Source organism: Plasmodium coatneyi, chromosome 12 (genome assembly GCF_001680005.1).
Source record: "Plasmodium coatneyi strain Hackeri chromosome 12, complete sequence".
Taxonomy (NCBI): domain Eukaryota; phylum Apicomplexa; class Aconoidasida; order Haemosporida; family Plasmodiidae; genus Plasmodium; species Plasmodium coatneyi.
The window spans coordinates 1,715,021-1,742,176 of NC_033567.1; the positions used below are offsets into that span (position 1 = coordinate 1,715,021).

At 33.8% G+C, this 27,156-nt stretch overlaps 7 protein-coding genes across 7 annotated transcripts; 1 reads left to right on the forward strand and 6 right to left on the reverse strand.

The window, feature by feature from the left end:
• Nucleotides 1-1,040: 1,040 nt before the first annotated feature.
• Nucleotides 1,041-1,769, forward strand: PCOAH_00040430 (Uncharacterized protein; the record flags this gene model as incomplete). Its single annotated transcript, XM_020060831.1, has 2 exons — nucleotides 1,041-1,106; nucleotides 1,278-1,769. 2 exons carry the CDS (start codon nucleotides 1,041-1,043, stop codon nucleotides 1,767-1,769), a joined length of 558 nt encoding a protein of 185 aa, XP_019917049.1.
• Nucleotides 1,770-2,081: 312 nt separating this feature from the next.
• Nucleotides 2,082-3,714, reverse strand: PCOAH_00040440 (KIR-like protein; the record flags this gene model as incomplete). The annotated part of the gene is made up of 3 exons (XM_020060832.1): nucleotides 2,082-2,149; nucleotides 2,544-2,748; nucleotides 2,917-3,714. 3 exons carry the CDS (start codon nucleotides 3,712-3,714, stop codon nucleotides 2,082-2,084), a joined length of 1,071 nt encoding a protein of 356 aa, XP_019917089.1.
• A 16-nt stretch (nucleotides 3,715-3,730) lies between these two features.
• Nucleotides 3,731-4,521, reverse strand: PCOAH_00040450 (KIR protein; the record flags this gene model as incomplete). Its single annotated transcript, XM_020060833.1, has 2 exons — nucleotides 3,731-3,852; nucleotides 4,032-4,521. The coding sequence occupies 2 exons, from the start codon at nucleotides 4,519-4,521 to the stop codon at nucleotides 3,731-3,733; spliced, it is 612 nt and encodes a 203-aa protein (XP_019916338.1).
• A 5,039-nt stretch (nucleotides 4,522-9,560) lies between these two features.
• Nucleotides 9,561-10,663, reverse strand: PCOAH_00040460 (KIR protein; the record flags this gene model as incomplete). Its single annotated transcript, XM_020060834.1, has 2 exons — nucleotides 9,561-10,496; nucleotides 10,655-10,663. The coding sequence occupies 2 exons, from the start codon at nucleotides 10,661-10,663 to the stop codon at nucleotides 9,561-9,563; spliced, it is 945 nt and encodes a 314-aa protein (XP_019916628.1).
• A 1,616-nt stretch (nucleotides 10,664-12,279) lies between these two features.
• PCOAH_00040470 (KIR protein) lies at nucleotides 12,280-13,741 on the reverse strand (the record flags this gene model as incomplete). The annotated part of the gene is made up of 3 exons (XM_020060835.1): nucleotides 12,280-12,540; nucleotides 12,659-13,603; nucleotides 13,730-13,741. The coding sequence occupies 3 exons, from the start codon at nucleotides 13,739-13,741 to the stop codon at nucleotides 12,280-12,282; spliced, it is 1,218 nt and encodes a 405-aa protein (XP_019916929.1).
• Nucleotides 13,742-15,482: 1,741 nt separating this feature from the next.
• PCOAH_00040480 (Variable surface protein Vir7-like protein) lies at nucleotides 15,483-16,947 on the reverse strand (the record flags this gene model as incomplete). The annotated part of the gene is made up of 3 exons (XM_020060836.1): nucleotides 15,483-15,629; nucleotides 15,971-16,753; nucleotides 16,942-16,947. 3 exons carry the CDS (start codon nucleotides 16,945-16,947, stop codon nucleotides 15,483-15,485), a joined length of 936 nt encoding a protein of 311 aa, XP_019916480.1.
• Nucleotides 16,948-18,280: 1,333 nt separating this feature from the next.
• On the reverse strand, nucleotides 18,281-23,521 carry PCOAH_00040490 (Kir protein; the record flags this gene model as incomplete). Its single annotated transcript, XM_020060837.1, has 7 exons — nucleotides 18,281-18,556; nucleotides 18,726-19,514; nucleotides 19,991-20,728; nucleotides 21,072-21,186; nucleotides 22,140-22,297; nucleotides 22,466-23,272; nucleotides 23,486-23,521. The coding sequence occupies 7 exons, from the start codon at nucleotides 23,519-23,521 to the stop codon at nucleotides 18,281-18,283; spliced, it is 2,919 nt and encodes a 972-aa protein (XP_019916784.1).
• Nucleotides 23,522-27,156: the final 3,635 nt, after the last annotated feature.

Sequence of the window (27,156 nt, forward strand, 5' to 3'; positions counted from 1 at the left end):
GAAGGAACGAGGGTCTAATGAGGAGGAAAGTATGAAGGAAGGGTTACGCATGTGCACAACGGTGTAAATTGTGCACATTGTACTCCTTTTCACTCATTATACAGCATAATGTATAACCATAAAATAGTTTCATAAAGCACTGTTTGGATGATAATAGTCCTAATAATATGCACATATATATAATGATACATATGCATGCAAGAACAATACCTTTCCTAAAGAAAAAAAATTAATACACACTATAGAAACCTCTAAACAGCCACGACCCCTTAAATCTGTAGGTAAAATAAATTCCATCGCCCCCATAAACAAAAAATATATACAGGTAAAAGTATATAAGCACAAAAAATTTTTAGTTTTTTTTTTTTTTATATTTAACATTATTTCCCCCCAAAAGAAAAAAAAGAAAAAAAAAAACGGGTAGTAATTTTTTAGTGTATACATGTATAAAAAATCCCATTGTTAAAAATGTGCAGATAATTCGCCCTCCATGTATTGTACAACTATGAGTGTAGAATACATGGAGGTTGTGGGGGTGTTACACTTTTCTTCTCTGTTAGATAAAAAATACTGACCACCTTGACTAAATTTGAATATTATAATTATGGGTAATTAAAATAAACTTCTTTATCATTATTTTAAATTATATTATATAACACCTTCCACATGTGTTAGTGTACATTCTAATTTTTAAATTTAAAAAAAGGTAAAAAAAAGTTTAAAAATAAAAATTTTTTAAAGTAAAAAGTTTTAAATAAAAAAAAAAGTTTAAATGTAAAAAGTTTACACCTTCATACAGACACCCCTACAATAAAGCAGTGAATGAAATGCCGCGCACGCAAACAACTTCACAAACAACTTCACAAACAACGTCACAAACAACTTCACAAACAACTTTATAAACACTTTGTAATTTAAGAAAAAGAAGAGAAAAATACACTTTTATTTTAAACTTATTTCATTTTAAAAGAAAAAAAAGAAGCAAACAAAAAAGTAAAAAGAATCAAGCAAAAAAACAAACAAAGAAGAAAAAAATTAAAATGGCACCCCTTTCGAGAATTTTAATATTAACTTTCATTTTAATCTTCTGGCAATATGCAAACTATGTAGGATAAGAATTGTTACACCTATATAAAAAATATATTTGACATCACATATACATTATTATGGCGCACTTATTTTATTTTTTTTATTATAATACTTATATATATACTCCCCACAAGTTTTGAATGTCCATCACCCATCCTTTTTTCACCTTCGTACCTCCCCCATATTAGGTAATTCCATTGGACATACTATACGATAATGGCACTAGTCAGAATGGTTCACTAAATATAATAACTGGAAGATCACTAATGAGTGAAACTGAAATGCGCAGACCACAGAAGAGTAAATTTCTTGCTAGTCCTAAAGGAGGTCCTCCTGGAAATACCGCGTTGGATGGAAAGTCTAAAACATCAAATTCGAAGACTAAATCAGAAGAGTCACAATGCACAAAGAGCAAGGCGATGAATGAAAAAATGAAAAACGGACGCAAAGGATTCTTCAGTAAATTGGCATATGCTAGTAATAAAAATAAAGAATGGATATTTCTCGCATTGGCCATTATATTTTTTTATCCAGTAGCTCTGTATTGCATAGGCTTGTTCGTCAAAACTTATAATACCTTACCACCCTATTCATGGACTATATGTTACATTACAGTTCCTATAATTATGGTATATATATTATTGAGCGCGCTTGTGGGAACGTGCTCTTGGTGGAAATGACAAAATATATGGAGTCAAAATTTAAAATGTAGAAAATTCCCAGAAAAAATATCATAAAAACAGAACTTACCAACAATCGGGAAGAATTGCACAAAAAAAAAAAAAAAAAAAAAAACTACTACATTCTAGTGCTACACTACTAAGGTCATAATGTGATTTTATGTTGTGATTTTATACATATATTTGTTAGATTACTTTTTTTTTTTTTTTTTTTTTTGTGCAATTTTTTAATATGTTCATGATAAGGGTTAATATACAAACCTTGTATAGTGTATACACCCGCACATCTATTTTTATAAATTACGATGTTGCTTACTCCTTCCCCATAGTACATATGACCCATCTATATATGTTTAACTTTTTTATTTGAATTATGAATTCTTAATGGATATTATGGAAAAGGGGGGTGAGGGGGGCAGGAAGGGGAAGCCCACTTTTCAATAATGGATAATTTCCACTATGTGTCTTATATATATGTGCACATAATGGCAGCATTTTTTTTTCTCTTTTTATATATATAGAATGTTGCACTTTATTATAGTTCGCATGGAAGGGGTGAAGGAGTGAGGGACAAGGGGGTAGCACGTTACATTGCAATGTTCCTTATTCAGTGTTCTACATGCGCTACTTATAATATGGGAAAGCAGCAACAACAGAAGTAGATTCTAAATACTGTTTGGTAGGGTCATTATGTAGGGTGATAAGCTACATTCTTCCTTCTTCGTTCATCAACATTCTTCATTCTTCCTTTTCTTTGCCCAGGTGGTGATCTACCACGATCATATATGGTAGATGCACCATCTGTCGAATCTGTTGTTGTGGAAGCTGCCCTTGAGGCTACTGATGAATAATTAGCAGAATACTCCGTAGAACTGTCCCTTAGAGTATCAAAGTTTGATCTGGCCGATCTCCTGCTTCTTCCTCCGCTGTTGCTATTTCCAAAAGTGTGATTACCAAACCAAGAAGTTAAGAGACCGTACTGAAAGAAAGGGAAGAAAAAAAGAAAAAAAAAGGGGGGGTAGTATGCACACACATATATATACATATATATACATATGTTGACATATATATATATGCATATGGTGTCTATATATAAGTACATATATACATATTTCAAATATATAATGGTAATAATTATGTTAATTACTTTATAGAAAGCATAAGCAATTGTTGGTATTCCTATAGAGGTTAGTGTACCAAATATAGCCGCAGCAGGGATGGTAATATTTGTACAATCTGAGGTGTATTTTAATTTGCACTTTAATTGTGATGGTGATAGAATGGAGTTGCTGCTAGGAGAAACATCTTCCCTCTGTTGGTGGAACCATCTATTGAATTCAGTACACCATGCTTTGTCAGAATGTGTACCACTTCCACCTCTGTCTCCACAATGTTGCCTCATTTGATTGTATGCATCAACAGTGGTGGTTAGGTAGCTGGAATAGTCATACTTACAGTGACATTTGCCAGTTTTAGGTCTCCCTGCGCAATCCACTTGTGTAGTTGCATCTGCAGTTGCAGTTGCATATATGGTGTTGTAATCTTGCCTATATTCATATAATGCTTTCATGTGATTGAAAATGTCCCAAGTGATGTTGTCATTTTCATACATAACCTTACATTTGTCATTAATTTGCAGCCCCTTGAGTTGTTCCAATTTGTTATAGACGTCTTTCATAGCGGTAGCAAACTGTGTAGAGTCGGTCATAGTGCTGAATAGCTCATTCCCTATCCAATAATATAAAGATGTACAATACTTCTCCTCAGATGATGCCTTGTCCTTTTCCTTCTTCGAAGAGGCAAGGCAGTAGGCTTTTACAGCCTGTTCCCCATAGCCCTGTACGTGTCCATATGAGGTCAATATACCCGTGAGTTCATTTTTTACTGTTTCTGCGTTCGTTCCACATTCACTCTTCTCCATGGCACCACTGAATTCTTGGTGCATTTTGTGTGAAGGCAATTTACCCAGACACGTTTCCTACAAAGTGAAATAGAAATGTGGGATGTGGGAAGGAAGGTCCATTGTTAGGGTGGCGGTTGGTGGAACGAAGGGTGTTTCCTTCCTCCCTTCCCTTTCCCTTCCCTTTTGATGGGGAAGGAAGTGAGGGTGAAGTTATTATATTGATTGCACCTGTGCTCCTGGTGGTAACCCTGGAAGTTCCGGTACAGGTTGTAGTGACCCTGCTGTAGTATACATTGCCTCGTACAATTGTTGAGGAGTATATTTTCTATACCCTTCCGTAACCCCTACACAACCCTCACGCCTCCCTGTGTCTAGTGTGTCGCCACATTCTTGTTGTACCTTCTTATATGCATCAGCAATTTTCTGTAAATAAGTAGCATATCTTTCACAATTGACCTTAGCTGAATCATCATGTCCGTTCCATGGTCCTTCACTTCCTAAGGAAGAACTTTCCATTTTTTCCTTTATTTTATCAAAGAATTTTGCTGCGTTTCCATTCTTCTGTTCTATGGTACATTCCTTCATATTGAAGAATAATCCTAGCATTACGGGTAATCCGCTTATAATACGCCCAAATTCATTTTCGTCTTGGATTTTTCCATATATTATGGTTCCCACTAAGTAATAAAAAATATCGCAGCGAGCTTGTTGATCGAGTTCCCCTGTTGGAATGCCAGATACACAGCACCAGGCGCGTAAAATATGATTCATGAAGTTTTCATCACGATGGTCCTGCTGTAATGACGAACTTAGCATATGCTTATATCCATCTAAAGTTCCAGACAGCATATTGCAATAGAGTCCTCTTTCTCCCTCCATGACTTCCACTCATATTATTCAAAGGTGAACTAATCAAAATTTTGCACTTTGTGCATGAACCTTGTGCATGAAACTTTGTAAATATATAATTCCAATGGGGGAGGAAAAAAATTTTTGCACATACATACATGTACATACATGTGTATACATATATGTATACATGTATATATAGGTATATAGTTGTATATATATATATGTACATATGTAGATATATATATGTCCATATATATATATGTATATATATATATATATATATATGTATAGATGTATGTATGTACATGTATGTATGCTATTTTTTAATGTAGGAGAAGTAGTCCCTTTTAAGTGGTTTTCTTAGGGAGTGGTTCCTTAGGGAGTGGTTCTTGAGGCAGTGATTCCTCAGGGAGTGATTCCTCTTCTTCTCCTTTTATTATTAATATTATTATTTATTAATATTATTATTTATTATTCTTGCTTCTGTTATTATTTCTTCTATATGTGTGATATATGTGTATGATGTGTATATGGAATAAAATTTATGTTAACAAATTATTCTTTCATGTAGAGGAAATATGTATGAATATTTCGGGAAAATGGAAAAAAAAAGGGGAAAGAATCAAAATTTTTCGTTTATTATTCATTCATATATTTTAAATGTACTACTCCGTATGATTATGTAGGATACTACACTGTTATTCATTCTTCCTATTTATCATGTATATATATATATATATGAAGTGTGGAATTTTCTTCAGAATAATATATACCATGCGCTATTCTTTCTCCATATTTTATTATTATTGGAAGTGTTTTCAAAATATGATAACTTATGCAATGCACTGAATATGTGCATTGTGTTATGTACTATTTGAAGTTTCTCTATTCCTTTTTTTTAATGCATATTATGCTCTATATATTGATGTATTCATTACATTCCTTTCTTTCTCTATTATTACACTACAAATAATTCATTTATGTAAGAAATATATACATTACACTACATTACCTGAGCTTCAATTATTTCCCCCCTCTTTCTAGCATTGATTTTATTCTACATATAATTCCTACCTCTATTTTTCCTTTTTCATTTTTTCATGTTCCCCTTTTCATTTTATTATTTTTCACCTTCTTTTTCGTGCATTTTACGAAAGTGTATTCAATTTTTTTTTGTGTGTAATGTCAATATATAAGTGAAGTGAAAGGAAGTAAAAAAAAAAAAAAAGTAAAAAATAAACAAATGAAAAAGAGAGAAAAAAAAAAAAAGAAGAAAAATTTTTTTTTCCTTCCTTCCCCCTCTATTTCACTTTACTTTATTTTGACTTGAACCTGATGGGCCATCTTCTTTTATTGAAGGCCCAAAATTCTTATTTATTCTTTACATAAGTCTCTATGCTTAAAATTTTTTTCTTTCCTACTTTTTTTTTGTGAAGAGGTAAGCGCACTTTTTCCCCTTTTTTCCTTTTCTTCTGTCGAATTACAAATACTTCAGTTAAAATGATAAAAACGAATTGAAAAAAGGGGAAAGGAAAGGAGGGTCTAAGGAGGAGGAAGGAAGGGAAAGAGAGGGGAACATATTACGTACGCTGATAAGCAATATTTGTTTACCTTTGTTGTTTTTGTTCGTTCCTGTTGTTCCTTTGCCTTTGCGTTTGTTGTGATTGTTCTCTATTATTACTTGTTCTTGTGATAGATTGTGTGTCATATTCTGTTCCATACAGTGTAGAATCGTCGTCTGTTTTGGAACCAATTGCTGCAGAATCTATTGTTGAATTATACTCCGTTAACATGTCGTCAAAGTCATTTTCAATTGTTGTTCTTCTCCCTCTGCTTCCTCCTTTAAAATGACTACTTAACCATGAAGGTAGAAGGTTGTACTGCAAAAAAAAAGGAAAAAAAAGAAAAGTAAGTGGAAAGGGTGATATAGACATGCACTATATATATATATATATATACGTTTATATATGTTTATACATATGTAGACATATATATATATATATATATATATATATATATATATATACATAGTGGTAATTATAATTATTGTAATATTTTACCTTATATAAAAAGAATGCGGCAAGTGCTGGTAGTCCGACTAGTGTGCCAAGTGTGGTAGAGACTATAGGAACGGTAACATGGTTCCATGCGGTGGGCGTATAACCAGCTATTCCAGATGCAGTATGTGTTGCAGGTTCCTCCACTTGTGATTTAGACGGTACTTCTATACATGTTAGTATTTGTATTTTGTCTTCCTTACAGTAATCTTCATTTCCCCCTTTCCCTGCACTGACCTGGTTACAATACCGACCACCCTTACGTTCTCCCTCTCCTTCTGTGCAATCTGCTGTTATAGCAGAACATGCGTCCTTAATGGCCTGCAGGTGCTTGAAATATTCCACAGTACAGGACTTCCTACCATCATTCTCTAACTGTGATTCTAAGGATGAATAGTCCTGTTTGTAGTCGAAATGTGTTTTCATATGAGGGAAAATAATATTCGACACTAATATTGTCGTATATAATTTTACATGCCTCCTTACCTCCAACAGTAGTAACGTCGTTCAATTTCGCATAAATTGCTTTCATAATGTCTAAAGGTGATTGAATTTTCAATGTGTTTTTTAATAGATCCCATAACCAAAAATAAAAATATTGACAATATAAACCATAGGAATTGTTGCTTTCCATGGTGGATGCGTAACAATAGGCTTTTACAAACTTCTGAGCATAATCTTCAGCATCCCCACTGTTTTCCAATATACTCTTTATTTTAGTCTTTACATCTCCCGACGAAGTACAGAATCCATCATTAAAACTCCATCCAACGTTCAATTGAGCATATGCTTTCTTTGAGGGTAATTGGGCTAAATCATCCGCCTACAAAAATGGAATTCAGCAGGAGCAAGTGGAACCATGTACATTGTGTAGAAATGGAATGTTGTTAATGTGTATTTTCATACGTCCTCATTACTATTATATTATAGATATATATATAGTATTCCATGATGCCCACATATATTATTGGAATTATTCAATTATTCCTTTGAATGAAGGTAGGGGTGTTTTTTTTTTTTACCGTTAGTTCTGCTGCTTTTGACGGTTCTGGTGTCATTGTTCATATGCATGTATGTGTACATTGCTTCTTTGTGGTGTATATATAGGTATAATGTGAATTTTTATATAAGTAATAAATTTATGTTAGGAACATGGTGTTTATATATATTCATACGGAATGTTCATGCGTGTACACTGCTTATTATTGGATTTAGTACATTATTCTGTACATTGTGCATAATTATTCCAACTTCCGTCGTCGTATTATTATTATTATTACTATTTTATACCGTGCACTTTTATTGTAGCGTATAATTGAAAAAAAAAATGTAATTCTTCTGTCCCCCACCCTACCCCTCGCCGCCTTAAAAACATAAAATTTTGAGCACGGAGATATATTATTTATATTACTTTACCATTTTTTTAAAAGTTTCATTCATTAAGAATTATGTAATATATGTACATATATTACATGCTTCATACATGTGCAGAGCATATTGCACCATGCCTCTCTTCTTCGAATATGTGTACATATTTATTCACATATTTAATTAAAAGACGGTGTGCGTGCACATTTATAGGAATGAAATGAATAAGGAATGCTACGAAAAGTACCTATGCGAAGGAATTGTGCGTTCATTTATATGTAGGAAGGGAGAAATTCATGTAGCTAGGTAGCAGTAGTATTATTACCTACATTGTAGCACACCCCATCCCCATTCTGTTTTATGATCACTCAGTAATAGTAATTTGCTCGCTTTTTCCACTTTTTAAAACCTTTTTCCTTTTTCTTCTTTTGTTTATTTTTCTTCATTTGATGAATACAACGTAGCTTATCCATATAATATGTATATAGAAGGTATATATATATATATGTACGTTGTGTACTATTTTGAGCTATATGTACCCCTTCTTCCTTTTTTATTCGTATTATATTTTCATATACTAAGGCACTCTTTTTTCCTTTTTTTTTTTTTTTTTTTTTTTTTTTCATTCTACTATTTTCTCATTTTTTTATTTTGGACACCTTACAAAAGTGTATTCAAGTTTTTTTTGTGTAGAGTCAATATAAGTTGCACAAAGAAACAAAAGCAAAAAAAAAAAAAAAAAAAGGAAAAGAGGAAAAAAAAAAAAGGAACAAAGGAATGAAAAAGCCAATTCACTCTTTTTACACTATATGAGCTTTAAGCGGTTATTTATATCACGCCCCCCCTTCAGGAGGGCGTGAGGGAACATTCCCTTTCCAATGTAACACACAACGGTGCATTACATTTAATGGTAGACATCACATACGTTGATAACGAATATTCCTATGTTGCCCGGTCCTTCTATTATTTCTTGCTCTTCTGGGTGGTGGTCGCTGTGGCGATCTACCACCATTATAGATGGTAGATGCTCCATCTGTAGAATCGTCACCTATCGTCGAACCAAGTGTGGAACCAATTGTTGACAACTCGGTGGAAGCTGTTTCTGTTGTTAGAGTGTCGTCGTTGTCGTTAAAGTGGTGACGTCCATTTGACCTTCTTTTCCTTTTTGGGGAGGTACCACGTATCGTGCGAAATAAAGGGGTATACTGTAAAGAAAGGAAAAAAAGAAAGGAAGGAAGGTTGGAAACGCATGTAACACACATATACAGCACAGCATATCCCCCTCCTCTTTCTTTCCTTTCGTCTGTGTTTATTTTACATATAAGAAATGAATATTCAAAAGTAGGAACATATATTTGTACTTCTATTGCACTTATACGTCGAATTGTACATTTGTACTTCTATTGTATTTATACGTCAAATTGTACATTTGTGTACTTTTTTTTTAAATGTGTGTACATTTTGTACTATTCGAACTGTTCATTTGTATTTTATATAATAAAGAAGAAGAAATACTGCTATATATATGTTTTTATTCATATTTATTTCAATTGGTAATTTTACTTCTATTGCACTTATACGTCAAATTGTACATTTGTACTATTCGAATTGTTATTTTGTACTTACCTTATATAATAAGAAGGATATGGTCGCAACTGCAGCTGTGGCCAGGGTACCAGATATGGTTACCGCGGTAGGGGTGGAGGTTCTACCTACAGAGGATGAATGAACTTCTGTGGATACAGGACCGTGTTCTGTTTCAGTGATGGATTGTAATTCAGGACTTTCTGCAGACAACTGTGTTAAGCAATTAACCAGATTTGTTCCGTCCTCGTTCTCTGCGTCCGACTCAAGAACTATTCCGTCTATTCCCTCACAATTCAAGTTTGACGGTTTTGGAATTTTACCACTATCACCCCTATCACCATTACCATTACCTTTGAACTGAGTCCAGAATTTTTTAAAGTATTCATCTGAACTAACTTTCCAACCTGCTTCTATTTGTCCATAAGCACTTATAGCTTGCTCCAAGTATGTTGCATAATCCTCGCAGCAGGAGGAGCCGCTAGACTTAGATTCCTTTAGGTCCTGTATTATTGTTTTATAATCATGGAGGTAATCAAATACTTTTTTCCTTTGAGGGAAAATGGTTTTACTTACATTATTGTGCATAGCCTCATACTTGCATTGACCGCCTAAATCCTTTAATTTACCATAAATTTCCTTCATAGAATCCTTGAATGAAGAAGTTGATCTCCAATTATTACATAATATGTCCCCAAGCCAAAAATAGAAGAAATCACATATCTTTTCGCATGATTCCTTCTTCTTTGTGTCCAGCTTAGATAGCAAACACAGGGCTGGCGCAATTTGCTTTGCATATTTACCAGGATCCCAGTCATTCTTTAATTTACCTTTCAAAATTTCCTCTATTTCTTCTTCCTTAGAAGTGATTTCCGAACATCGCTCTTCGCCATGCCTGGCATTGTTCCCAAAAGCTTTATACACTTTTCTGGAAGGTAAATCTTCCACCTTACACTGCAGATCCTGCTGAAATGGGTGGAATTGTTGTGTGGAATATGTATAAATGTGTATTATTTATTTTTTTTTGTATTTATTACATTATGCACATAGAGCAAAATTATATGTGTATACATCTATATTATGGAAATAAATAAATGAAAAGTGGGTGGGGTGGTTATTACTTTTGTCATTGTTCGGGTCGTTGTTTATGTGGTGCATGCGAGCGTATATTTTTCTTCTGTTTAACATGTGTAATGAGTTAACTTTCCCCCCTTTTTGGCATTGCTTATGCACATATTCTTCTGTTGTATATATGTAATATGAATTTTATATGTTATAAAATGTGTGTTGTGCTGCTCTTCCTATGTATTTATACATTCCGAATAGGAATATTAATGTAATATTGGAAAGTACTCTATTATGCGGAATTTTATATTATTATTATTATTATATTATTTTTTTAACCTTTACCTTCCCCCTTACAATTGTTATACAAAAAAAAAAAGAGAAAGGGGCGGGGGAGCGGAAATTTTTAACGTACACTATTAATGAACATTTCAGCATGCACTACTATTAATTTAAAGTTCTATTGTGATTGGAATAGGTTATTGAAAAAAATATTTGTTAATGTGAACAGTATACAGTTTATACGTACAAGGTGTTCCTTTCCTTTGTCCCTTCTGCTCCTCTCACATGTGTACATTGTATTCATATTTTTATGAATGAATACATCATGAATAGGTACCGTGTGAACTTATCAAAAGTAATTATACAAAGGTGTGCAAGGGGCGGGGGAAGATTATATACACGGTACTAATATTCCTTAACGTACTTCACTCCACCCTTTTTTTTTTTCGCTTCTTATGACTTAATAATAGTACTTCCATATTTTTCACATCCCATGTCCCACATCATCCCACTCCCCTTCCACGTGCTCATCGTGTTAGTAAATATGTATGATCATAAATAATACATAGAGAATGAGTGTACAGTTCAAGCCGCTCCTTGTATGTATACTTCCTTCCTTCTTTTTTAACAATGTGTGAACTACTCAATTAAAATATAAGAAATATATAACGTGGGAAGGAGTAAATAGAGTAGCATTCATAATATGATCGGGCAATATATACCATGTTATAACTGTACTATTTAAAAATTATTCTCACTTTTATTACACAATAATTATAATACCGTGCAGAATATGATATATGTGGAAGCACACAATTCTTATATATGTGATATGAACTTTACTACATAGTCCGTGCCCAGTAATGACGCACCCAGTGGTAGTCCACATATACAATGCGTTACCCCGCTCCTCCTTCCAATTATGAATTATAGGCTAATATATTATAAAAGTGCAACAACCCTCCCCTTTAGGCTTTAAGGCAAATTATGCGTGTAGTACCATTATTGTTGTCCCTTCTATCTATACGTTTTAGTAAGCGCCCCTTCTGAATACTGCATACACTTGTATACCGCAAAAAAAAAATATGCATAACACATTTATGAACAGCTATCCATACATTTAAGAATAGAATAGTGGTCAAAAATTAATGTTCCTATTGCTTTATGATTGAACTCGACCTCCATATGAACTATTGAACACCGTACCAGCCTACACTGCTGTACCGGAAGGAGCACTCCTATGCACCTGGAACAGCCTGATTAGAAGTTGTTGGAGTTTTTGTTGTTTGTTGCGTTTGTTGTTGTTGTTGTGTTTGTTGTTGTTGTTGTGTTTGTTGTTGTTGTTATGTTTGTTGTTGTTGTTTGTTTTGTGTGTTGTGTTGTTACATACAATGCAACGTCACACACTTTGATAACGTATATTTTTCTGTCCGTTCCTATTATTTGTTCTTCTTGTGGATGATGGAGCAGAATATTCTGTCATGGAATCGGTTATGGAATTTGTTGTTGTGGAATAATCTGTGGTGTATTCAGTAGATTCGTCTGTTAGTGTGTCATAGTGATGATGTTCAGTGGATCTTCTCTTTCTTGTGTTTGTTCTTCCACCACTGTTGTTGTTGTTTCCAAAGTGGTTGTGGAGCCAGGAAGGTAAAAGATTATACTGAAAAAAAAGGAGGAAAGGGAAGGAATGTGGGAATGGTCATATATACATACACTATATATACATGTATATATATACATCCATATATATATACATAGTGGTAATTATGTAATGTTACCTTATATAAAAAAAGAGCACCTAACGCAGGTATTCCAATTAGTGTACCTATTATGGAGGAGACAATTGGGGCAACACCACTTCCACCACCATCACCCTCCTGTGATGATGGTGATAGGTGGGATAACGCTTCTTTCCGCATTGTAGCAACTTTGGAAGACAACACTTCCAAACAGGAAAGGAGATTTGCATCATCTTCTCCATTTGACGGAAGCTCCGCCCCTCCCGCAGCTTTAGACACTAGATCCCCCGGTTTTGGGATAGGGTTGCTCTCATTTTTGAACTTCTTCTTCCAGAATTCTGTACAGAAGTAATCATCACCCCCATCATCGGGACAGCTTGCTTCTACTTGATTATAAGCGTCGTCAGCCCCACCAACACCACCAACTCCCTTATCGCCTTTTAGGTAGGTGTCATATGCTCCATTACAAGAATTACTGCCACTCTCCCGTAGGTTCTTCCATATGGTTCGGTAATCGTAGTAATAATCGAATATGGCTTTTCGACGAGGTTCAAATTCCTTGTCCATATTTATGTGTACACTGTTGTTTGTACACAGCTCGTTGAACCTTTCCAATTTAGCGTATATTTTCTGCATAATGTCCTGAAGTGAAGTACCGAAGCTCAAATTGTTATTTAATTTATCCCCTAACCAATAATAAAAGAAATCACACAGCACCCCCACCTTACACGGTGGGGGTGGGGGTGGTGATGGTTCCTCCTCTGTTTTCACTTTAGATAAAAGACACCAAGCTCCTGTAATTTTTTCAGCATATTTTCTTACTTCATGTTTGATGTTATGCCCTAATTTATCTTCCAAGATGTTCCTTATTTCTGTTACCTTAGAGGCACTATCCTTACATTCATTTCCATCATTCTTGAAATGGTTATATATTTTTTGTGAAGGTAAATCTTCCAACTTGCAATGCTGGCCTTGATCCTGATCCTACAAGTAGGAAATCAGTGAAATGTATATGTATTTCCATGTTCCTATTATATTATGTGCACATAGAGAATATTAAATACATGAGCTACTGTGTGCACTTTAAACAAAGAGTTAAAGGGGTATTACTTGTACCACCATGGTTCATAAACATTATTTAGTATATGTTATATAAAATGTGTGTTTCTGCTCCTATATATATTTATACATTTGTAATATATATATGTGTGGGAACATTTTTCCTTTGTTCCCTATAATGATTCTAGAAAAAGGAAGCACATATTAAGCTTTTACTTTCTTCTTCCTTCCCTTTTTTTTGCGCATTGTGCATTCCCTTCAATTTTTTTCTAACTGAGATAACACATTATACGTATATGTATCAAAGTCATTACATAAGTGCAAATATAATTAAAGATGAACATGTGGAAGAATGTCCTGAAATGATAGAATGACGAGGGGAGGAACGAATAAACTTTTTATATACAGTTCCTTCCTTCATTCATTTATTCCATTATTCTTGCATTATGTACAACCTCCCAGGAAGTATTATAATTATTTATTATTATGCACATGTGCACTTCGGTTATTTAATATACATATATTTAAATAAATATATATATATATATATATATATATACATATGTATGTATATATATATGTTGGTATATATGTATATATATTAATTATATACATATATGAAGAAGATAGAGAAAGAAAAGTGTACTGTATGTGCGCACACAGCACTATAATAGTAATCATTCCTTTTATCATAAATCCCTTCCTTCTTATTTATTTATACTCGCTCAGTATATGAACATTTTTCTATTTCTTCGCTTTTTTTTTTTTTTCGTTCTTTAATAAGCACACCACAAATGGTTCCTCTTTATATGAAATATATATGTTGTGCCATTTGAGCTACTTTTTCCTGCTTCCTTCCTTCGTTCCTTTTTTCTCCATGAAATTTTATGAAGCTCCGAAAATTCAAGTTCTACAGAACGTTTCATTTGTGCTATTTCCTGGGTATATAACATAAATAAAGATGCACATGATCATGTATATATGTATCATGATCGTTATTTATATATTTTTACCCATTGTAATGTATAGTGGCAAATTATAATAGAAATAATGTAGCCTAAAATATTGCGCATATATATACTCTTCTCACCCCTTATTGGGGAGGGTTATGAATAATATAAAGGGGAAGCAGCATGTTATATATGAGTGGAAGGATGGATAAATTAGGATCACATATATGTATAAGTTCGATGGTGGAGTTCCATTATGGAATATAGGCATAGGTTCCACTAAAATAGCAGTTCCACTAATAACAGTTCCATTAAAATAGCACTTCCACTAATAACAGTTCCACTAAAATAGCAGGTTTCACTTATCAAGTTGCACAAATCTTACATGTGTCCTTCCCAATTTAAAAAAAAAAAACCTGCGTTGCATCCCTCCAAGTGCTCACCCAACTGCTGAAACCATGTGCTTCGACATGAGACCCCAATTAGGGGCTCCTATATATATATCCGCTGGAATAAGGAACCCATTTTCCTCCTGCGGATACATATATAGGAGCCCCCAATTGGGGTCTCATGTCGAATTTGTGAATTGTCCGAACAGGAGTGTGTTCGTACTAGATGTATGTATACGCGATCATCACGGTATTCTTTCATATATAGAATTTCGTATGGTTGACTACCTCGAAATAGGAACATTTTAAACCAAATGATGATGCACTATGCACACTTATCCTGCTGAAAAAACACACATATATATATATATAGAAGAGTATTTGTACACAGGTAAGTTATGAACAAAAGGGGGGGAAGCGGATGCACATACTAATTATAAATTGGAGCGTGCAAAACATTTATATTTATTTCTTTTCCGCTGTAGAGGCATTATGTAGGGTGATAAGCCACATTCCTTCCTTGTTTCTGTTCAGGGAGATCATTCTTCGTTCTTCCTCTTTGAGGTGCTCGTGGTCGTCGTCCATCATATATAGTGGAATTGTCTGCCGAATCTGCTGTTGAATATAGTGTGGAAGTATCGTCCGTTGATGTATCAAAGTTACGTCTCATGGTGGATTTTCTCTTCTTTCCACTAAGTGCGCTATGTATCCATGAAGGTAAAAGATTATACTGAAAATTGTAAAGGGCACAAAGTGTAAAAATATGTATATATATACATATACATGCATATATATATACCGATATATGTATACACATATATATATATGCTATATATATATGTATACGTACATATATATGTGTATAAGTGTGTATATATACACTTGTATATGTAGACATATATACGTATATGTATATATATGTACATGGAGTACATATTTTTTCTAATTATTACTTTATATAAAAAGAATGAAGCAGCCGCCACTCCCATTCCCAGGACAGAGAAAACGGATGATATGGCAGTGGTAGGGATGGTTCCACTGGAGGAATTTACTTCCTCTGTTTGTAATTGGACTGATGCATGTGCAGACCCCTCCGATGATTTCTGCCCGCTTTCTATAGTGCATGTTAATTCCGGTGGCCCCAGGGGACTGTGTTTCTTATAGCTGTTGTTAAAATCCCTACAATGTGGTTTAGTCATATCATTTACACAGTTTCCATTTATACTTTTATATGCTGAAACAATGTTCGTTAGGTGTTGTTGATATGCAGCAGTGCAACGTTTATCCAGTTGATTTAGTTGCTTTTCTATTTTCGCATGGTCTTGATAATATTCATATGCTGCTTTCATATGACCAAAGGTAGTTTGGTCAATGTTATCATATATAATTGTACACTTTTCTTTACTCAGAACTTCATTTAGATTTTCATAGATTGTTTTCATAGTTTCCAAAGGTGATTCAAGTCTTAATTGGTTAAATAATATATTACCTAACCAGTAGTAGAAGGGAAAACAGTGCGTACTCCCTAAGTTACGCATTCCCCCTGAATTCTGCACAATACACCATGCTTTTACTATTTGATCTACATATCCTTTGACTTTTCCGCATTCATCAAGTGCACTTTCCAATGCGGTCCTTGTATATTCCAGCCAAGAGCAGGATGCGCTGTATGTACTCCCTTCTCCATTGAATTCAGCATATGCTACCTTGGAGGGTAATTGCATTAAATTCATATCCTATAAATATAATTGGGGAGAGGGATAGGGTGATGCACATACATATACATATGTACATATATATAAATGTTCCTATATATGTATACGTTTGCATACACATTCTACATATATATATATTCCACACATATATTGCCTTCTTTTCAGTATGAGTATGAATGTTTAATGCAGTTCTTTTTTATATTTCTTACTGTCATTGTTCTTCATATGTGTTCTTCTGTTTATGTGTTCACATGTGGAACTACTTCTACAAAAAAAAAAAAAAATTATACTAAGAATGTATGTTGTCCTTTATATATGTATTCATACAGAATACATATATGAGCATACGTGGAAATGTGTGCAAATGTAGAGGAATTTACGCTCCCTTATTCTGCAGAATGATTATGAACAGGCATGAGCATGTCAAATATTTTTACTTATTTATTTTTCCTATTTCTTCTAATCCAATAGCACAATGCACAGAATGTTTCAATTTTTTCAAAGTAATTATAATACCATATTATATATATGTATACATGTCGACATCATTACATATGTATGTATGTCGAACTTATTATATATGTGTACATATACTTCAGGAAGAATAGTATATGAAGAAATATGTTAAAATGCTAAAATGAAGGAATGAAGAAGAAGAAAAATCAAAATTCTTTTTCATTCTGCATATACACTCTTCCTATACATTCCGCACCCATGCATTATATTATTGGCATTGTAATTATGCTTGTTTAAAATATTATATTTAGATTTTTTTTACCTTCCTTATAATTATTGCATGATAAATAGGAGGTGCATGAACATTTTTTCCTCCCTCTTCTTTTTCCCCTTTTTGGACAAAAAAAATATAATTAATTTTTTTATGTGAAGTTCCACATAAATATACATATATATATGTATATATATATATATTCCATGGTAACATGATTATTTACGTGTGGCATTATATTATTAATATTTTTTTACACGTTGCAATTATAATATATATAATGAGGAAATATAATTATTTCCTTTAACAAAAATTCCAGTGTGTTCTATTTATTTTATGTTTTATTGTTACTGGAAGGTGTTCTCAAAAATTATTGGACTATGCAATATAATTTGTTCACATAGTATTATTTCCTTCTGTTTGAAGGGTGTATATTCATCAAGATATGTAGTATTAAAGAAAGCACATTTATGGAATATTATTAAAGAGGGGAAGGAAGGATATAATATGTATAAAAAAATTGTATTCATTATATATATGGGAAGAAAAAAGTATATATGTACGCACACCTTTTACTATAATAGTAATAGTTTTATTAGAACAACATTCTTCCTTTCTTTTCCTTTCTTTTCTTTAAAAATGTAATTTTCTTTTCTTCTCTAAAGAACATGAAGAATGTTTGGTAAAATATTAGATTTTTCATTTTTCCTTCCTTTCTTTTTAAAAGAAAAAGAAAAAAAAAAAAAAAAAAACAAGAAAAACGAAAAATGAAAAAAAAAAGTAGGAAGAAAAGAAAGGAAAAGGAAGGGGAAGGGAACATTTTACGTAGGATGATAAGTTATATTCCTCGGCCTTGTATTACTTCTATTCCTTCCGCCTCTCCTTCGCTGTCCATCATTATATAAAGTAGAACCATTCGTTGTTGTTGATTCTGCTATAGAACCTATGGTGGACTCATCCGTGGCTGTATATTCTGTTGTAGAGTCGTCTAAAAACCTGTTGAATGGTCGTTCTGTTGTTCTTCTTTTTCGGTTGCTGTTGTTGCTTCTCCCACCAGAGGAAAGGGTGTTACTTATCAAAGAAGGTAAGGAAGTGTACTGAAGTAGGAAGAAGGAAGGGAAGGAAGAAAGTAGATGAAGGGAAAGGGAAGGAGTGGTAGGGTATGTGTATCATAGAGCTTATTTTAATATTTAACAATTCAAAGAAACAAAATATAATATATTGAACTTTATACTATGTATATTTTCACCATGTGGTTCTTTTTACCTTATATAGGAAGAAAGCGGTTGTAGGAAGTCCTATTAATGCAGTGACAGAGGAAATCGCTGTAGCAGGGACTATACTTCCACCAGGGGAGGTTGCATCGTGTTGTTCTTCCCTTGCCCCTGGTGTACTTATTGGATTACATTTTAATTCCTCCAGCTTCTTGCTCCTGTAATCCTTACACATGTCCTGGAATTCGGTACAACATGGATTAGTAGGAGTTCCCCGTGTACATTTCCCACATATTTCATTATAAGCTGTATAACCCTCCTTTAAGTGGTCATAATACTTTTGATCACAGGGAGTCTTTTCAGGATTAGGATTCTGTAATTGTCCCTTTATACCATCATGGTCCATATAATACTCATATGCTAGTTTTCTTTTATTGAAAATGGTTTTATCAATGTTACCTTTGCATAGCGGTCCACACTTATTACCACTTCCCCCCTCCATTTTAGTCAGTCCCTCCTGAATATCATCCATAAGGTCATCAAATGAATCAATTTGGTCCTTCTCTTCAAACAGTTTAAGTCCTAACCATAGGTAAAGAAATTTAAAAGGATCCTTGTACAACGAACCACACTTTTTCTTAATGGTCCGAGTTACATAACACCAAGCATGGAAAATTTTATTCACTTCACTGTCCTCAAATACCTTCCCACTTAGTGCCTTTGTCAACTTAGTCTTCACGTCGTTCACCTCCCTTTCACCGACATCACAACCCTCTTTACCATCTCCATTATCAAATTTCTGATATAACATTTTGGAAGGTAATTTATTCAAATGTTCTCTCTGCAAATATGCAATTAGGCAGGGGGGAAAAAGAAGAGTGGAACGTGCAAATATATATATATATATATACATACACATATATATGTATAAATGTATATCTATGCATTACTCCCCCCACCACCCCTAACAAACTTCCTTCTACCACCTTGGGACTACCTAACACCCCCTAAGTGCACCCCTCTGCACACTTCCCCTAACAACCCACCTTCCCTTCCACCTACCATCACCCACCTAACAACCTTCCTTCCACCAACCACCACTCTAACAACCTTCCTTCGATCCACCAACCACCCACCTAACAACCTTCCTTCGATCCACCAACCACCCACCTAACAACGTTCCACCAACAACGTACCACAATAACAACCTTCCTTCCACCTTACCACCCCTAACACTCTTACTTCCACTCTAGAGAAGGTTGTTCATTTTGAATGAGGAATTGTTTAATTCCTATCATTCCCTTTGTATATACTTACCGTTAATTCCGTCCCTTTTGCTGGAATAGCGTCGGGGGAGCCCATCACTTCTGTGGGGCATGAGTCATTATCATCATCTTCCTCATCTTCGGGTTTCGTTGCACATGGCAATGTTGGTTTCTTATTTTTATCAAAATATTTTTTATATTCATTTTTAAGTTCGTTACAAAAGAGATCACTAGTAGTCTCTCCACAACTGTTACTTTCAGTTGAATATACTGATTGAACATCGCTCAGATATTGGTCACATATTTCAGTACATAAAAATTCATTACTTTGCGGTTTTCCCAGTAAGGTTTTATAGTTGTAAGAATAATCAAATATTTTTTTCCTTGGAGTAAAAATACTTACGTCAATACCAGGGTATAAATCCTTACACTTCTTATTATTGTATGGTAACCCGAACTGATGCAATTTCTTGTAAATTGCACCTATAACTTGCCCCAGTGGGCTTCTGCCATATATTTTATCTTTTATTTTTTCACCTAACCAATAATAAAAGAAATAACAGGGACTATAATAATTCGTGGGATTCGTTTCCTTTGTACATGCGTAATAGTAGTTTTTTACAATTTTTTCGGTATCACTTCCAACGCTCGTGTATATTGCCACTGTCCCCTTCACCTGTTCTATGATTTGCTCATTGGAACATTGTCCATGTGCTTCTGCGGGGCAAGTCTGTCCCTCTTCAAATTTTTTATATTCCTTCTCTGAGGGCAATTGTGTTAAACATGGATTCTACAAAGAACAAAATGGAACAGAGGGAAGTGGAACATATAAATGGGTGTATGTATGTAAAGATGGATGTGTTCCTATGCGTTCTTTTTTACACATTATTGTTTTATGATAAATAAATCAAAACACATTACACTTCCTGCTTGTATATTTATATTTTGAATAAAAAATAATCACCTGTGTTCCTTTGTCCCCTGCCATTGTTTATGTATACATTCTACTATATGTAATGAATTTTATGTTAAAATACGTTTCCTATTTATATATAGTAAATATATGAGAATTTTCATTCTTCCCTTGTTTCTTCATGATTATATAACAAACGTTTCTTCGAAGAACATATTACATTATTATTATTTATATGATATTCAATTGGTTCTTTACATAGATATATAATATTAATGCGATTTTCCCCATTCTTGATAAGAATTTTAATATATGTATTACTTATTCCTATTTTACTGTTATTTTAAAAGAGTGTGATTCATTAAAAATGATTAAAAAATTATGAATCAAAGTGCTCTCTATTTAGGATTGAACAAAATATTTTTCACGCGCCCGAACCATGAGATTCTTCCTTCTTTTACTAAAAAACTTTTCTTTGTACGATGTATTTATATATGCAATTTCATAGTAAACCGGTTTTCTCCCATTTGCGATTCCTAAGTAATAATAATAGTCTTCCTACTTTCCTTCCCCCAGCCCCCTCCCCCTCTACACTTCTATGTGTGCTTGTCAAATATTTTTTACACTGAACATACATATTTATAATGGGGTAAATATGTGTGAAATGTATGATTCATTCAAAATTTTTACTATTTTAAAAATTTGTTGGTGTGCTGTGTTGTGCTGTGTTTTAGTACTCTTTATATATAAAGAGGAATATATATGGGTATGTGCTCCCCCCCCCCTGTATACATATAATATTCCATGGTATGTTAACAATTCCATTCCTGCATAAATATACTACAATTTCCTCAGTATTTAGAATATACAATTCCAAGGTTCCCCCCATCCTGCATTAAATATGATTCATATGATAGATATGTGTGGGAAATTTCTCTCCTTCCTTCCCTTTTTTTGGCACATTCTATAAGGACATCATTCATTCACTCAACAAAATGTGCAAAATCCTTATAGTTACTTACTGCTGGGGGGGGGAAGGATACTTACTTAAAGCTACATTCCAATGTGTTACATTCAATGTGTTCGTTACATACGTCCATAACTTATATTATTCCGTCTCTGTCGTTCCTGTGTCCTTCCATTATTTGTTATTCCTGCTCCTCTTCTACCATTATTATTTGTTCTTCCTCTTCTATCATTATTCTTTCTTCTAAAATGCTCATTATATATGGTAGATCCATCTGTGGAATGGTCACCTATTGTGGAAGGTGTTATTGTTGAGCCGTACGTTGAAGAATTCTCTGTAGAATATGATGTTGTGGAAGTGTCCATTGAAGTTAACGTGTCAAAGTCGTGTCCATTTGTTCTTTTTTTCCTGTTGGTTCTACTACTGTTGCTTCCTCCTCCACCAGAATGGTTACGAAACCAGGAGGGTAAAAGATTATACTGAAAATTGTGAGAAGGGGCGTGGAAAGGTGTATATATATGTACATATACATATGTATATATATGTAGATATATATATATATGAATATATATACATATGTACTTATATATACTTATACATATATGCATTATATATATAGTTCTATGATGATTGTAGTTATTACTTACCTTATATAAAAGGGATGTAGCAAATCCAAGTGCACCTATAGAAAATATAGACGAAATGGTGGCAGTCATTGCTGTGTTACTTTTAGGTGAGGCATACTTTAATTCTAATTGGACGTCTTTATAAACTGTATCACTATTTAAAGGTCCCTTTGACACATATGTCAAGCTGAGCGGGTTTTGACTATTTTTGTTCGTTTCATATGTGTCCCTGAATTCGGTACAATATAGGTCATCGTCCCACTTACTTTTACAATCATTAAGAACCTTTTCAAATGCTGTTTTAGCTTGGTTTAGGTGTTGGTAATAAGCATTGTCGCAGTAGTTGTTATGAGATTTTAGAAGGTCCTTTATATTTTTATAGTCAAAAGTGAAGTCGAATACGGTTCTTCTGTGACCAAAAATTGTCTGATCAATGTTACTGTTGTCTTTGTAAAAAAGTGTACAATTGTTCTCAACACCAAATTGTTCCAATGCAGTGTAAATGTCACCCATAACACTTAAAAATCTAGTAACACTCCAAACATTATTGCCCTTATTCCATACTTTGTCACCTAACCAATAATAAAGAGCATGGCAGAGCCGACTATAGGGGATGCTCGTCGTTCCTATCCTTCCCTGTGAGGATGCACTGCACCATGCTTTTACAATTTTTTCTGCTTCTTCTTTAATTTTTTGGTGGGTTTTTAGTACCCCCTTCAATTGTGCCGCTTCACCATCCACAGTAATACCATAAGTGGTACATTCATTATCGCCATTTTCGAATGCATTATATGCTGTTTTGGACGGTAGTTCTTGGAGGTGTTCGTTCTATAAGTGGGAATATATACACATATATATGTAGTTATATATGTATATATATATGTGTATGTATATGTGTGTATATATGAAGTACATATTACTTCTATCGTTATACTTCCACTCCTTTTATTTTCATTTCTATTAAAATATGAATGTATTATTATGCATGCGCACAGACATATATTTATGCAAATGCATTTTGAATGAAGGAGAAAAATATACCTTCAGGTATGTTTCTGCTGGTTCCGTTTCTGACATGGCTGATATTTATGTGCAGATGTGTATATATTTTCTTCCGTTGTATATATGTATATAATAAGTTTATATGGGAAGTTGTGTGTGCTGTTCTTCCTTATGTATGTTTATACATATTCCTTATAAAGGAGAGTATGTATTTATTAAATGAAAAGGAAGGATATAATATATATAAAAAAATTGTATTCACTATATATATGAAGAAAGATATATATATACACGCCACACTAACAACACTTTTTTTTATAATACACATTCCTTTCTTTTAATAGTGTACCAATAATAATAATAAAAATAATTTTTTTCCTACATTTTTATCCCCTTCTTCCCCTCTCTTCTTTTTTTTTTCTTTCTTTCTTTCTTCTTTCCTTCTTTCCTTCCTTCCACCCCACCACTCCTTCACACCCCTTCCTTATACCCCCCTTACAATCCCCTTTACACCTGAAATAATCACCTTCATAACCTAATTAAAATGACAAATTTTTGGGCACAAACAAAATTTTACTCTTCAAAATGTAGGTAATTCGCTCCTCTTATTACACCGTTAGAAGGAAGGGAACGATGTAGTTGAAGGGGTGTAACATTCTCTTTTTTTTTTTTCTCATAAAAGGGAATAGGATTATTAAGGATGTTATCATCATAAATTGTATAGAATAGAACTAAAAACCATGTCCCTCTTGATTCAAATTACCACATAACTTTTGCATTAATTAGTATTATGTACATATTACTTCCTTCATTTTAAAAATATATATGTACACACACTCAAGAAAGAAGCAAACAAAAAAACAAACAAAAAAAAGCAAAATGATGGCACCTTTAACCTCTGTGAAAGTTCTCTTATATAGTTTATTACTTTGCCTTTGGCAATATAACTACTACGTAAGATACGAAATTGTTACACACCTATATAAAAAATATTTAACACCACACATACATTTATTATTATGATTAATGAACATTTTTTCACTCCATTTTTGCACTTAAATTAGAAAGAGAAAAGAAAATTTTTTTTTGCTTTTGTTTCTTTTTGCTGAGTGAGCGGGGGCTTAGAAGGAAGGAGGAAGGAAAAAAAGGGGTGTGGGGGAAGGGGAAGGTTTTCCCTTCCCGTTCCCCCTCTTCCTCGTTCCTTCTTTTCTTTTTTAATGGTAATACTTATATGTGCTATGCAAATTTTGAAATCACACCTTTCTACATCCTCTTTTTTTTAGGTGAATGCAATAAGCACATCATCCAAGGATGTCGAAACTAAGAAGAGAAGTACCACCCCTGGTATGCGTGTAAGAACACTAAAATCCAAGTGGAGTGATGATGGTACATCATACCAGGATGACGTCCCTTTAAGGACGAAAAGAATAGACACTTCATTTTTCGTGGATCAGAACGATAAAAAATTATTTCACCGATTCCATGCAACAAGAAATGGTAAAAATGGTAACAATGAACGCCCTCAAACGGATAATGATGGTGTTTCCTATCACCCCTTTTGGAAGAACCATCGCCACTGCGGTGCAATAGACCGCTCTTTGGACAGCACTTGCTCCATGGACAGTAGTTCCATGGAAAGTGTTAATTCCCTATCAACAAACAATAGTAGCAGCAGCAGTTGCTGCTCCATGGAGAGTTCTATGGATAGTCTCTTTGAGGAGCGAAGTGATGGCCACTACCAAGCGCCACATATAAAAAATGGAACACAAAATGAAAGAAGAATAGGGGAATTCCATCCCCCAGGGGTATTCCCACCCAGGGGATTCCAACCCAGGGGATTTTTTAATAAACTGTTGTATGCTATAAAAAGAAGATTATGGACAAGAAAAGGGGGAGCATTGCTCTCACCGTTCTTGTCATCACCTCTCGTATTGACCCTTTCTGTGTTGTATTTTTTTGCTTTATTTTGTGTAGGTGTGATTGTGACCTTTTCTATAGGTGGTTCACCACCACCATACTCTTGGCCTCTTTGTGGTTTTGCCATTGTTGCTTTTATGGTATGTATTCTTTTGAGCGTAAAATTAGGTACGAATTGGAACGCTTAAGGAATCGTTACAAAACTGCTACAAATAGATACGTAACTGCTACAAACGGTTGTTTGGGGTCTTAGAAGGAAGGATGTTAGGGGTGATTGGTGGAAGGAAGATTGTGTTGGGTGTGGTAGGTGGGTTGTTAGGGGTGGTAGATGGAAGGAAGTTTGTTGTTAGGGATGGAAGGAGAACCGTTGTTTGGGGGGAAGTAACTTTTGTTTGTGGAAGAATGTTTTTTAATCTAAACAAGGAAAATGATGCAAATTTATGTCGAACATAGAAAAAAAATGTACAATACATGTGCAATAAATGAAGAAAACTCTGTAACGGAGATTATGTGTACCATGGTCTTTTGTGCGCATTAGATATTATAGCAACTACTCAAAATTCCTAACGGAAATATGATAAGTAGTGGTGTACACGTACATATGAATGAAATTTGTGTATATAATATTTTTGTAGGATACGAATAGTTATTATAACTAGAAATAAGTATAAAAATAATTGACAACAGTGGAACATTGTTGTACACTCTCTCCCCATAGCAAAATTGATCATAGTATATTACAAAAAAAAAGCACAAAAAATTTGCTCCCCACAGATAACCCCTCCCACTACATATCCTCAACCTAAGTAGCAATATTAATGCCATGCATCTAAAAGCAAAAAAACATTCCACACCCTAACGACATTCCACCATCTGAGCACATAAGAAAACTAATATACTCCCTTAAACAGTTTCTATTCACTGTTGTATCTGAAAATTGAAACAACAATAAAAATGTTAAGCACAAACACGCATAATTGCAATATGCTGAAAATATGAGCAAATTGTACTTATTACACTGTTAGAACTGTTATATAATTAGAGAGCGAACTTTTTTCTTCGCCCACTCTTTCTCTCTTTCTTTGTAGAAAAAAAAAAAAAAAGTACTAACGACCTTAACTAAATTTCAATACTATAATTATATATGTGCAATTAAAAAAAATGAACTACTTACTCATTATTTTGTCCTCTTACATTTTTTTATATATTATTATACATTCTAATAAATTCCTTTTTGTTTTAAAATATATATACACACACTAATAACAAATAACAACTAATCGCATATATGCGTCCACACAGCAACTTCATAAACACTTTCTAATTAAAAAAAGAAAAAAGTAGTAATCAGCTAATCCATTAGTGTACATAAGTAAAAAAAAAATATATATATACTTTCTATTCTAAACTTTGTTCATATTAAAAATAAAAAGAAAGGAAGCAAAGAAGAGCAAAAATAAGCAAAGCAAAATGGCACCCTTCCCTACAAAATATTTACTACTTACCTATACCCTGTTCTTGTGCTACCAGTGGGCACAACATTACCACCACCACCATGTAAGATAACAACAACTATGAAATTGTTCAAATTTGTGCACTCATCATGAATGAACTTTTTTTTTTCTGCTAGGAGGGGGACGGGGGTGGTGGTGCAAACTTCCTTCCTTTATTATTAACAATTGTGTATTGCATAAATTTCAAATAACAAATTTCCCTTACCCCCTTTTTTTTAGGTGAGTGCATTAGGCACGTCATCACGGAACAACAGGGACGGAACAAGTGCATATGACACA